The sequence below is a fragment of the Tetrahymena thermophila genome (genome assembly GCF_000189635.1).
Source record: "Tetrahymena thermophila SB210 genomic scaffold scf_8254564, whole genome shotgun sequence".
In the NCBI taxonomy this organism is placed as follows: Eukaryota; Ciliophora; class Oligohymenophorea; order Hymenostomatida; family Tetrahymenidae; genus Tetrahymena; species Tetrahymena thermophila.
The window spans coordinates 366,818-380,137 of NW_002476335.1; the positions used below are offsets into that span (position 1 = coordinate 366,818).

General features: G+C 25.3%; 4 protein-coding genes across 4 annotated transcripts; all 4 read right to left on the reverse strand. All coding sequences in view use genetic code 6, as the record gives it.

The window, feature by feature from the left end:
- Positions 1–624: 624 nt before the first annotated feature.
- Positions 625–3,525, reverse strand: TTHERM_00218760 (telomerase-associated protein; the record flags this gene model as incomplete). The annotated part of the gene is made up of 9 exons (XM_001020548.2): positions 3,155–3,525; positions 2,961–3,089; positions 2,752–2,902; positions 2,555–2,672; positions 2,072–2,426; positions 1,865–2,014; positions 1,658–1,808; positions 946–1,594; positions 625–893 (listed from the first exon to the last, which is right to left on the reverse strand). The coding sequence occupies exons 1-9, from the start codon at positions 3,286–3,288 to the stop codon at positions 625–627; spliced, it is 2,106 nt and encodes a 701-aa protein (XP_001020548.2). The 5' UTR covers positions 3,289–3,525.
- A 1,563-nt stretch (positions 3,526–5,088) lies between these two features.
- Positions 5,089–5,382, reverse strand: TTHERM_00218770 (cysteine-rich PDZ-binding protein; the record flags this gene model as incomplete). Its single annotated transcript, XM_001020549.1, has 1 exon — positions 5,089–5,382. One exon carries the CDS (start codon positions 5,380–5,382, stop codon positions 5,089–5,091), a length of 294 nt encoding a protein of 97 aa, XP_001020549.1.
- A 753-nt stretch (positions 5,383–6,135) lies between these two features.
- TTHERM_00218780 (cation channel family protein) lies at positions 6,136–10,039 on the reverse strand (the record flags this gene model as incomplete). The annotated part of the gene is made up of 2 exons (XM_001020550.2): positions 6,136–7,988; positions 8,062–10,039. The coding sequence occupies 2 exons, from the start codon at positions 10,037–10,039 to the stop codon at positions 6,136–6,138; spliced, it is 3,831 nt and encodes a 1,276-aa protein (XP_001020550.2).
- Positions 10,040–10,717: 678 nt separating this feature from the next.
- TTHERM_00218790 (vacuolar H+-translocating inorganic pyrophosphatase) lies at positions 10,718–13,025 on the reverse strand (the record flags this gene model as incomplete). The annotated part of the gene is made up of 2 exons (XM_001020551.3): positions 10,718–11,097; positions 11,159–13,025. The coding sequence occupies 2 exons, from the start codon at positions 13,023–13,025 to the stop codon at positions 10,718–10,720; spliced, it is 2,247 nt and encodes a 748-aa protein (XP_001020551.1).
- Between the last annotated feature and the right edge of the window lie 295 nt (positions 13,026–13,320).

Sequence of the window (13,320 nt, forward strand, 5' to 3'; positions counted from 1 at the left end):
TTGTTTTAAAATTTAAGTAGTATGTACTTTATTAATTTTTTATATTAAATGCATTCATTTATTTTATCATTTTGTAAAAATTTATATTCAATAAAATTAATAAGTTAAATATGAAAAATAATTCGTAAATTAAGATTGTTTCAATTTAAATTTCTTTTAAAAATTTTAATTAATTATAAATGTTTTAAAGTTTTCTTATTTGATTAAATCTTCAATCTTATTTTATTTCTTCTACATGTTTATAAAGTAAAAATTACTTAAATTATTTTTTTAAATTTCTCAATTCAAAAGTTAGCAAAATAAAGCTTAAAGAAAATTAAATAATTCAAGTTTAGTTTTTAATGAAAAAACTTTTTCTTTAAAATCTTATCCAACTTTTTATGATAAAATAATTAGTTAAAATTTAAGGTTAATATTTGCTTGATACCTATTTAATAATAATTTATAAATATTTAGTTCTTATTGCTGTACAAATTAATAGTCATTTTTTAAAATTTTAAAAGTTACTTTTAATTAAACATTAAACAAATAAATATATTTTCTAATTTACAAATTTAATTAATAGATTTTATGATTTAATAAAACAAATAAAAAAAAAATAGTATTTTCTGCAGAAGTTTATTTTCAGTTATTTTGATTATTGTTTATTAAGTGCTCTAACTTTTTTAGTAGATATTTAGATTCTTCTTTAATATTTTCTTTTTCAATTTTTAATACTTTGTATGCTATCTCTTATTCGTTATTAAATTCTTTATTTTCAAATTAAATTTCAAATATAAATCTAGCAAAGTCTAATTTACTAAATAACTATCTTATAATTTCTTCTTATCCATTTTCAATACAATTTTTAACATATTAACCTGCTTCTTAGACATGAATTGATGGATCAATTTCTATTTAACAAATATTTTATGAATTTATTTAATTTTTTCCAAAAAAATTTACAGTTGATAAGTTGGCTTGACTGCTGATCGAAAATCATAACAGGAATTGTCCCTGTAGAATCTTAAACAAATGCTCTAAGCATCAAATGCACCTAAGGATTTATGAACTACTAGCAACTTTCACAAAAAAATGAATCTCCGTGATATTTTAAGACTGACTTACCCTAACAAGTACACCTATAATAATAAAGCTTATTTTTCATCTATATTGAAACTAAGTTTCCATAAACATAGAATTCTTTTTTTTGACCTATTTCTGAAGCCTATGCTTATTAGATTATTTCTTCAATTGAAGAATAAATCCTTTATTCTTAGTTAGAATTGTTTTTATATGAAATTTTAGGCTTAATTTCAAAACTATCATTGCTATTAATTGAGATTGATTTTTTAAAAACACCCTATTCTTAATTATAAGTAATAACTTTTCTTTAATCATCAGATTCTTTAATTGAAGAATGAATGTTATTTTTCAACTAAACTTCATCATTATAAATTTATCTAACAAACTCATTAAAATAATACCATTTATTTATACTAAATTTATCTCTCCACTCATAGCATAAATCTGGAAAAATGACTACTTTGAGTTCTTAATTACAGCTATTATCACATATTTTTAATCTTATATTTTTATCTGAACTTTGAATATCCTATTCATTTAAAATAAAATACATATTAATACCTACATATAAACCTCTTAGTAATTATCTTACAACAACTTATGCTAATACTGATAAATATTATTTAGAAGTTTTTAATACTTCAGATATTAAGAGTGTATGCTTGCTATTATTGTTATTTTATCTATATTTATTATTCTTTTATCCATTATAGCCCTTTTAAGCGATGCTTTCCTCCTTTTCACTATAAAAAAGTTCATAAAAATATCAAAACAAATTGATTTTAATAAATACTTTTACATTAAATTATGAATAGAATAATCAGAGTCTCCTATTGAGTCATTTCCAAATTATTTTGAAGGTTGTAATGCCAAAGGTTATACATAATTCGCAGAAAGAGTCTCTTTAGGAATTATTTAGTAGTCTCCAAACTTAAATTTTAATTCTAGACTATTTTTATAATATAAAATTTTATTTAAATTAAAAAAAAAAAAGAAATAAATTAACTTATTTTTGAACTATTTAACTTCTCCTCCTATAAAGTAATAATATTATCCTACTTTCAAAGTTTAATAGCTTTAATCAACTTTTTGCCAAAAAGACAAATTAATTTCTTAATTATTAGCGTCTTATGCTGTGATGAAAAAATACTTAGAGTCTTGCTAATTCTGGAATGTACTACTTTTATATACAACTCTTCCTTCGAACTTAAAAGAAAATCTATTTTTACCTACTTACAACTAAGAAATTAGCAGTGTCTATTTACTAAGTTAATCAGAAAGTGATCCAATATTAAAATTAGATTTCCCTCCAAAATTAGTAATATCAGAAATATTTGAATAGCTATCTTCCAAATTAAATCCTAATCAAAAACAAAAAAATCATATTCAAAGAAATTCTAAGTGGTTCAAAAAATTTATCAAGGATTTTTCACTCAAAATTTTCAAATTAAATTATTGATAGATTGATTAATAAATAAATAAATAATACCATTTATACTTTGTTTTTCTTTTTAATTATTCTTAATTTCTTATTTCTACTATTCAATTATCATATCTTCACTGTTTGAACTATTATCTTTTTCGTTTACTTCTATAAATTTTAAAACCTAAAATATTTCGTAAAAATAATATATTCAATGTAAAAATAATATATTCATTCAGCTTTGCAAATAAGCTACTAATTACTTCTTCAGCTGGATTTTTAGTAATTTTACTCTTTTAAATTATTGTTTTTTCAGTATTTAATAGTTATATGGATTCTTTTTGGGCGGTTTTAGGCTAAACATGACTGGCTTTACAAAATTAAAACCTTGTAACTAAAACAACTATTTTGTCGCTTGATTTTTAAAAATATTTATTAATTTTGTTATCTCATTTTAATATTAAAAGTTTACTTTTATGTTTTATCATTTAAATAATCTTAAATCATTATGACATCGTTTTTTTGTAAATGCTGATTTTAATTAGCAAGCATCTCAAAGTAAATCAATGCTTCATCTCCCAAACCATCTATACACTCACATCTATATTTGTATTTTTTTTATTCTCAATTTGTTTTCTTTTTAGATAAGTTATATATTTTGATTACTTTATGTATTGTTTGCAATCTGTAGTTTTTTAACCAAGTATTTTTTTTATTTACATGACTATTTCTTCATCTTAATAAAACTATTTTCTGTCCACTTTTTTAAGTATATACGACCCACCTTTAGTTAATTTCATTTCTTTTAAAATTTAGGAGTGGCTTTAAAATATTGTTTTAAAGTTTTTACTTTATCTTGAAAAATTTCTTTTAATTTATGATTTGTTTTTATATCTAAAAGTAAAAAATGTAAATTGTTTTTTATTTTAGTTTGTTAGAATTATAGTAATTTCTACCAAACAAAAAATTAAATTTTATCTATTTATCTTTTTAGATATTTGTTTTTGAAAATTTTGCAAAAAACTGGCTAATTTATTTATTGTAAATTTTTTCAATATATTATACTTTATAAAAAAAAGTCAATATTTGTAATTAATTCTGAATTGTTAATTAAATTTTATAAAAACATTTTATTTATAGTTTTTTGTAAGGCTTTATCAGTTTAATACTGCGACATATCTATTGTAATATCAGAAACAGTTTTCAAAATATTATCTGCTTTGCTCTTAAGCTTCAGATTTGATATCAAGAAATATATAGTATTATTGCTTAGTTTTATTCTATATAAAAGTTAGACATATCATCTTAGATTTGAGATAAACAAGAAGAGATAGATGTGTATAAATCTTGTTTCACTAAATCCTATTTATTAGTTCTAAAGTTATGGATTTAATCCACTATTTTACTCTTAACTTTAAGGAAAAAAACATTCTTTGTGAATTAATTTATATTGCTAGCTAATTAAGAAAATTTTACGATAATTGATAAAAAGTTAAAATGAGATTTTGTCTTTAAGTTAAATATTAAGATAAAAGTTCATATCTAGATAGCCTTTTCTTCCTATTTCATTAATAGAAACAGTTTTATGAATAATAAGAGAATATAATTTCCCTATTAAGTTAACTTAAAATAATTAAACAATAAGCAGCTTATTTATTAAGAGCAATAAATATATTTCTTGGATGAGGTAAAAAATAAGTATAAATTTAGATTTTAATAGCTCAATAATGAAACACCAATAAATTGGGCATACATTCAATCAGATAGAAATGAAAATAGTTAATTTGAAAATTCTGAAAGAAAATATAATATATATTAAAAATTTTATTTAGGTCAATAGTCAAATAAAATAATTGAATTATATCTTGTTTTATAGTTTAAAATTATTTACTTCAAAATCAATTGATAAATTTTTGTTTGGAAAATTTTTTTAAACTATTGTCATTTTTATATAATAGATTAAAAGATTCAATAGAAAAGTCAATTTGGTTTTGAATTAAACAATTTTGAGTCACCAATAAATTATATATTTAATCAGATAAGAATTATGGGAATAAAAAATTTGAAAATTCCGAAAGGAGATGCAAATATTTAAAATAATTAATTAGGGTTATCTATCAAAGGTTTAATAAAATAATTATTCAAATTTTAAAAATATTTTTAATTGTAAATGATTATCTAGCTCTTTTTTAACTTCAAAAATATTATTTAATTTTAATTCATATCAAATAATTTAATTAAAAATCAAAAAACTTTCAAATTTTTTTTTTAGAAATTGATTTATTGGTAATTAAATAGTTAATTAAATTATATATATAGATATATTAATTATAAAGGGAGACTAATAATAGCTCTATAATACTTTTAAAACTATATTAAGCGTCTAGTAGTAAAAACTATTAAAATATAAATATGTCACTCAAAAAAACATATAATTACATTTTAAAATAAGAACTTAAAAATATTATGAGATTTTATAAGTAAAATTATAGATATTTAAACTCTTATTTATTTATACTTCATTTTATTATTATTTATTATTTTATTTTCTTAATTTTATGGTTAATCAAAACCAAGTTTATTTTTATTTATTATTCTTTTCATACATTGCTTTGTCTATAAAATTTGGTATCAAGTACTTTAACGCCACACATTTTACATAAACCTTTTTTATATGCACAGCCTTGGCAATACTAATCTGTTTTTGGAACTTTTTATTTGCATGATTTGCATTTATTACCAAAAGGATCAAATCCTACTTTAGCTTTAGAACTTAATAGCATATTTTAACCTATTTTTCTACCTCCTTATTTTCCTTCACTTTTAGCTCCATCTTTCCAAGTATCTGGAGTGGCTAATTTATCTAACTTTTTTTCACACTTATCGCAAACCATTTATTTTACTTTACTTTACTTTTCTTTTTTAATTAATTAACCTAATTATTTTTAATTTTTTCAATATAATCAAAAGTATTATTTTTCTACTAATTTAATAGAGCAAGTTGTCTGTCTATGCTTATTAATCAAAAATTATAGACAATCAGGATTCTATTACCATATACAATTTTTGATGGTAAAACATAATATTAACTAAACAGTATATATTTTTATACAGTTAATAATATGAAAATTATTATTTAGTTATTAAAAATTTTGAATTGGATTTAAAAAATGTCATCAATATGAAATATAAAGATTTTTGAAATTTTGCATACAAAATAAATATTATTTGTTTTCAATAAAATATTCTAAACTTTGTACAATAAAATAAATTTGAACAATTTAATTATACAATAAAATTATAAAAATTATAAAATAAACATATAAAAATATTTAAATAACTTAAGTAAAAAATAAATAAATAATTAAATAAATTTATTATGTTTAGTAAAAATGATAAATATCTATGTATTAAAAAAATATAGCTATCTAAATAAATTTATATTTAAGTAACTTTAATGAAAAATTATTTCAAATATGTTTAAAGTATGTTAGATTATGTGATGACTTAAAGCTAAATATAATCTTATAAGGTAAATGAAATAGTGTTTTTTATTAAAATTAAGTGAAAATTTATTTTAAAACTTTTTTTTAAATATTTCAAAAGCATTAATATTTATTTACAAAAATAGCTTTTTTACTCATAAATCAAAATTAATAAATGTTTTTTTATTTAAAATTAGATTTTAAGCTGAAAGAATTCGAAATATGCTATTCACTTTCAATCTTTTCATTAAAGCTTGTGTGAAGCTATTAATTTTAAGCCATAAATGTATCGCCAATTAGAAAGTCTTATGGATCTACTTTAGAAATTTGATCATTCTATGTTATTAACCTAGAAAAATCTGATTGTCTTTTAATAGTTTTATCAGCTTGATTTTAGGTATAACAAGATATTTTTGATAATCTATTTTGAATCTTTGAATTTTTACTTGATTAATCATCAGAAATAAAAGACTCTTCTGAAATTTAATCACTTATTTTTTGAGTTTATATTAACTTTTATTAATATAATAATTTTTGAGTAGCTAAATTATTTTAGGCTTGTCCCTTTTTATTTTAATTTTCTTATAAGTTTCCTTGGTCATTTTTTTTAAGCTATTTGAACTTATCTAATTAATCTTGTTGATGGTTGAAGTTGATTTATCCAAAGTTTGAAATTTAATTTTGGTTGCTCTAGAATTTTATTGCATTTTCGCGAAGATTTTTCTTACATTCCTTCAGATGCTTGGGAGGAAGGTTAATCTTATATACAATGAAATTTAAATTCCATTAAGGAAAGTATTTTTTAAAATTTCTCTGTTTATCAAAAATATCATTTTAGCTCTAATTTACAAAGAATATGGGCTAACGGGTTTATAAGTTACTGAGAGAGATTTCTTTAGGTTCAAAGCTTACCCTTTTTATTTCTTGCTCCTATTTATTTTTGCTAACATATTATTACATAAACCCTAATAACTTTTGTTTCTTTTCTTAATTTTTAGCAATTACTTATTTTATGTTTGCATTCAGCTTACCTTTAATACACCTAGTACTTTACTTTATTATTTCGTTTTCATTTTGGAGCTTAATATTGCTATTTAATTTTAAAAAATTATCTTCTTAACTATTGATTAAATTTTGTATTAATTCTTTCTGCTGAACATGAGATAAAATCTTAGACTTCCTCGATTCAGACATTTTATCATTGATAATTGATAAAGATTTAGGTATAGACCATCTAGCTTGATGATTCACATTTTAAGTTTAACTTAGTTGGGATTGTTAGTCTGATAGTGAAATTTAACTTGTATTATTTAATTTACTTAATACATTTTGCTTGAGTTTAATAGCATTTATATTTTTATCTTTTTATGTATCAGACTCCTCATTTTAGTCTATGCAAGTAGAGCTTATTATATGATTGTGGGTACCTTGTTATTCACTTTAATAATTTTATAACGTTGATCTCTTATTTCTTTATATCTAAGTTTCTTATTTATTCATATCGCTAGAGTTTTCAAGTTCCTCTATAAATTACACTTCTTTCATATTCTCAAATGAGGTTAATTAAAGTAGACTCAGCTTTCTTTAATTTTCTTCTTTTATTTTATCTAGATTTTAATCTGAGTTTTATCTTACAGTTTTCTTAGTTTTTTCTTTTAATAATGAAGTTTTACTTTCATTTGACTCCACTGAGTCTGTATTTGAAGAATCTGAGTGGGAACTTTATTCTGATATAGAACTTTCGCTATATAAATTACTATTTATATTTAAGAATACTTCTGTATATATCACCATTAATTCATTATTTTGTTAAAAATATTGGTATTAAGAGTTGTTGAGTATCTATAAATCAGCTAAGGAGCGAAATTTATGTTTGTAAAATCGTTCATGAGTCTATCTCTTTAGCTAAATAAAATTTTCCTATGCAATAATATATTCAATCTGTGCTTCGTGATGAACTACTCTGCATTTATTAACTAAATGATCAGCTTTCCCACATGAGTAGCAAGATAACCCTATTTTAAAAAGAAGAAAAAAATTATTAAAATCTAAATAAATTGAAGAAAGATTTATTATAATAAAAATTACCTATTTTGTGATACATAGACTAATACAGCACCTCTTCTCTAATTTCACAGAACTGTTCATAATCTTCTTAATACTCTTAAAGTAGATTGATAAAGGAATTTCTATTTATACTTAATAGAGTAACAAATCCTTAAGTCCTCACATTTACCATTCTAGGCTATCCTGTAAAGAAGCTGTAATGACCAAAAGATTACCCTGATTGAAGAGACTAAAGTATTTAGACCTTTTTTTCACCACCAGGATAGCTTGCTTCAATGTATATTTATACTTACCCTGATGCAATAAAATAAATATTAGAGTCTCCTGTGTCGTTTTAGCGAAATATTATTTCTTCAGGGTAGTAGCGCTTTTCTTTAATTATTGAAACAGTTCTTTCAAGAACAATATCGCTAAAGTTGTTTTTAAAAATAGGAGTATCAGATAAAACAAGCTTATTGGCTTCGATTTATAGGCGCTGCCTTAAGTTTGAATTGAGCATTTCAATAATATTCTCTTCTTATTCAGTATTTCTTTCATCTGTACCCTTCCATATATACTTTAAATATTGTTAAACTTCGTATTGCAAATCTCTGCTGATGTTTTTTTATTTCATATAATTGAAGATTATATTACTTTTTTGCTTATTCAAAGTATTTTTTTATTGAATTTCATTAATGATATATCCTATTGAATTTACTGTATAGGCAAAAACACAGCAAGCAATAAAAAGAGTGAAAAGGCACAATAAAACTTCATAACTATTTTGAGGGGTTATATCACCGTAACCAACAGTTATCATAGTAACAGATGAGTAATAAAATGCATAGAGATACTCTATTTTCCAAGAAGATTCCACCCCTTACTTAATAGTAAGCCAAGTTGGCAATTAATTGTCTACATAGATGGGAACTATTTTGGCTATACTAATCCACACACAAGAAAACAAGTGCCCAACTAAAAGCATATTAAATAGTAATTTAAAAAGGTTAGTGAAGTGAGTAGTTTTAAGTTTATTGTTAATGTATTCTTCGATTTTATTAAATATCTTTACAATTTGACTTAATTTGAAAATAAAACCTATTACTGGGATAAAGTTATATGGTGATGTATATTCATTACTGACTTTGTCTGAAATGAAATAATAGACTCCTAGACTAAATATTGTTAAAAAGTCTTTTATCATATATTTTTTTACATAATTTTTAAATATTAGTGATTTTTCAAACTTGTAATTTCCTTAACTGTAAAATCCTGTATTTAACTTAACAAAAATATCCAGTGTAAAAGATATGATGATTGATTGAAATATGTAGTCAGGAATGATTTATTGCATAGTTGATGCGAAGGATAATTTTAAGGAAATAGAAATTCCTAAAGTGAAATACTGAATAAATTAGAATAAGTCCCAAAGTAACAAAACATGACTCGCTGGGTTAAAAGTAGGAGTTTTAAAAATTTTATTTATTATTTTTTTTTATTTAGCTTTCATCCTTTGAGTGTAAGATCGATTATAGGTTTGAATATTTTTGTCATATATTTTACATTATGAAGCTTTATCTTATATTAACGAAAAATGAGTTTCATTTAATTCCTTTTATCTTCTAGATTCTGTTTTAGATATGATTTATCTTAATCTCAGTTTTATCCTCATCATATGAAAAAAATCTGTAAAATATTTCTCTTATTAATCTGAAGCATCTAAATTCTTTAATTATTCTGAATTTTAGCATGTAATTATTTGAGAAGCTCTATTCTTTATCATAAAGTTTGCTAGTACAGATTATTTTTAAGGAGGATTCTGCTTGTTATTTGCCTAATTGTTAGATAATTCATTGATAACATTTTCCTACGGCTTTAGCTTTCTCACCTATATGAGAGGTTAATTCTTGATATTCTAAAACACCTATGGTAAAACACTTTTTAATTCTTCGCTTTACTATGTTTTAATTTTTTTATTTTCAGGTTACTTCACTTTATCCACCCCTTCTTTGCTTATCATTTTGTTAAATCACTCTAAGTAGTATGTGCGTATTTCTGAATTTAATTAGTAGAATTTGTAAAAAATAAATTAACTTCTTTTAATATAATAAATAATTAGGCTTTCTATATGAAATTTACATAAAGAAAAACTTGTAATTTTTATCTACATTTGAAATATTTTTTAAATCATTTTCATTACTTAATTGTCTCTATAACTCAGCCTACTTTTTTTAATTATTTATCGAAAAATAACACTAAACAAAAGAAGCATAAATATAGTTTTATATTTTTATTCAATCGTTAATTTTTCTTATTATTTTCAGCAAATTTATATTAAAATAATTCTAAAATTAAAGATCTTAAAATATTTTCGAAATCAAAATTAAAAAAAAGAGTAAGTAAGTTCGTGAGTAAATAAGTAAGTAAGTAAGCAATCAGTCACATTTGAAACGTAAAAAAAGATGAAAAATTATTTTTTGTTGTTGTTGTTATATTGAATCAGATTAAATGTTTTAGAAATTATATATAACATATAAATGGTACGTACATATTTCTTGAGAAGAATATTTTTTTTTAGTTGCTTAGAAATTAGAAGTAAGAATATTATTCTAATCACTAGCAAAAATTATGTTATATTAGTGATATACTTTTTGATTTTTATTTTAAATCAAAGTATAAATTCTAGTACTTTTTGTTTTCAAGCAGCTTGGCAACCAGTAGATCTAGGAGAGAAAGTGCATTATAATAAAGCAGTACTGTCGAAGAAGTTAGCGAAAACCAAAGAGAAAATGGCAGAAAGCTTGATAAGAATGTTAAGGGCGGGACCAGAGGTATCCTTGAGGGGATCACCGACGGTATCACCAATAACGGCAGCCTTGTGTTCATCAGAACCCTTACCAACAGTTTAACCATCTTCATTTTTGTATTTACCACTTTCAATGAACTTCTTGGCATTATCCCAAGCACCACCAGCATTAGCACTGGAAATAGCCATAGAAACACCAGAAACCAAAATACCGGGTAAAACACCAGCAACAGCGGTAGGACCGAAGAAGAGACCAACAACGAAGGGAGTACCTTTTTATTTTAAATTAATAAATTTTATTTTTGCTTGATTAAAATACCAAAAAATATTTACCGATAACGATGGTAGCGGGAAGGAACATTTCAGAAATAGAAGAGGCAGTAGCAATCTTGATACAGTTTTCATAGTTAGGAGGAGTAGCACCAGTGAGGATACCAGGATTGTCACTAATTTACTTTCTGACTTCAGTGACCATTTCTTAGGCAGCCTTAGCGACAGACTTCATAGTAAGGGCAGAGAAAGCGTAGGGTAACATAGCACCAATCAAGAGACCAGAGAAAATGAGGGGATTGTTAACATTGACACCAGTTTCGGGGTTAATACCGTGCTTGTTGTTAGGATCAGAAGATCTAGTGATGAAGGCACCATATAAAGAGAGGGAGACCAAGGCAGCAGATCCGATAGCGAAACCCTTACCAATGGCAGCAGTGGTGTTACCAGCAGCATCGAGTTAGTCAGTTCTTTGTCTGATATCATGACCCATTTCGCACATTTCGACGATACCACCAGCATTGTCGGAAACAGGACCGTAAGCATCGATAGCAAGACCAACGGCCATGGTGGAAAGCATACCGAGAGCACCAAGAGCAATACCAAACATACCAAGAAGAGTGTGGCAAATGAAGGCGGTGATAGCAAGGAAAATAATGGGGATAATGGTAGAGAGGTGACCGAGAGCCAAACCTTAGATGATATTGGTGGCAGCACCAGTAGAGCAAGATCTAGCAACTTACTTAACAGGGGAGTATTCGTAAGAAGTGTAGTATTCGGTGATGTAACCAATGATCATACCAGACCAGAGACCAGCCAAACTGCAGTAGAAAGCGTGGATGGGAGCTCTTTCTTCAATACCGAAGAAGTAGATTCTGTCGGGAAGAGAAATGTAACCAGCGAACCAGAGAGCAGGAGTGGCAAGGAGGGTGGAAACGAGTAATTGGATGGAAAGAGTCTTTTGGACAGCAGCGAGGTCGTTGTTACCCTTGTGGTGAGCGAATAAGGTAGTAATGATAGAAACAATAATACCGAAGGCAGTGATGAGCAAGGGATAGTATAAAGCTTAAGGTTGGTAGTAGAAAGTAGGAGAGCTAGATCCAACAACCAAAGCAGCACAAGTAGCTTCAGCGAAAGAACCGAACAAGTCAGAACCCATACCAGCAATATCACCAACGTTGTCACCGACATTATCAGCAATAGTAGCGGGGTTATTGGGAGAGTCTTCAGGTAAGTTCTTTTCAACCTTACCGACCAAATCAGCACCGACATCAGCAGCCTTAGTGAAAATACCACCACCGACTCTACCGAAGAGAGCGATAGTTGAACCACCCAAACCATAACCAGCAATGCATTCATACATCTTGGTGTAGTCAGAGTAATCGCTGCCAACGTACATGTTGGTGTAGAGAGCGATTAAGACGGTAATGGTCAATAAACCCAAAGAGGTCAAGGAGAAACCCATAACTGAACCAGCTCTGTAAGCAACGGAGAAACCCTTGTACATTTGCTTGGCAGCTTCAAAAGCGGTTCTGTAGTTAGAGAAGACAGCAACTCTCATACCAATGAAACCAGCTAACATGGAGGTGAAACAACCCAACAAGAAGGCACCAGTGGTCCAGAAGTTTCCAATCTTTTCTTCAACGGCCAAGAAAATAACGATAGCCATCAAGAATGAGAAAACGAAGATATACTTGTATTCTTAGAAGAGGAAAGTGTTAGCACCATCTTCAATATGCTTGGCAACCTTCTTCAATAAGTAAATGTTGTGGGGTTAGATGTTATCTTCGAATTGGTTATTAATGTCGGAAGAAGTGAACTTCTTTTCAACCTTAATAGAGGCAACTGCGATAGCGTTGTAGATGGCGTAGAGGAGACCAACTAAACAGCAGTTACCAATGATTATGAGTGATATTTCAGCAGAAATCATTGATTTGAGCTCAACCTATTTCTTTTAATATTTCTTATTTAATTTAAAATTTATTGATTATGACCTTTATTCAGATATTTTTTCTTTCTAAATCCTCTATCTTCAATCAGCTGCTGAAGAAAATTAATAAAAATAAATTAACATTGAAAATTTTATAGATAAATAGATATTAATTATGCATATGTAATACTATAAAAATTCAATCAATAAATAAAAAACAAATTAATTAGTTTTCAATCCATTTCTTTCTTTCTATCATTCAATTAATCTATTTATCAGTCAAACTTATTTTTTA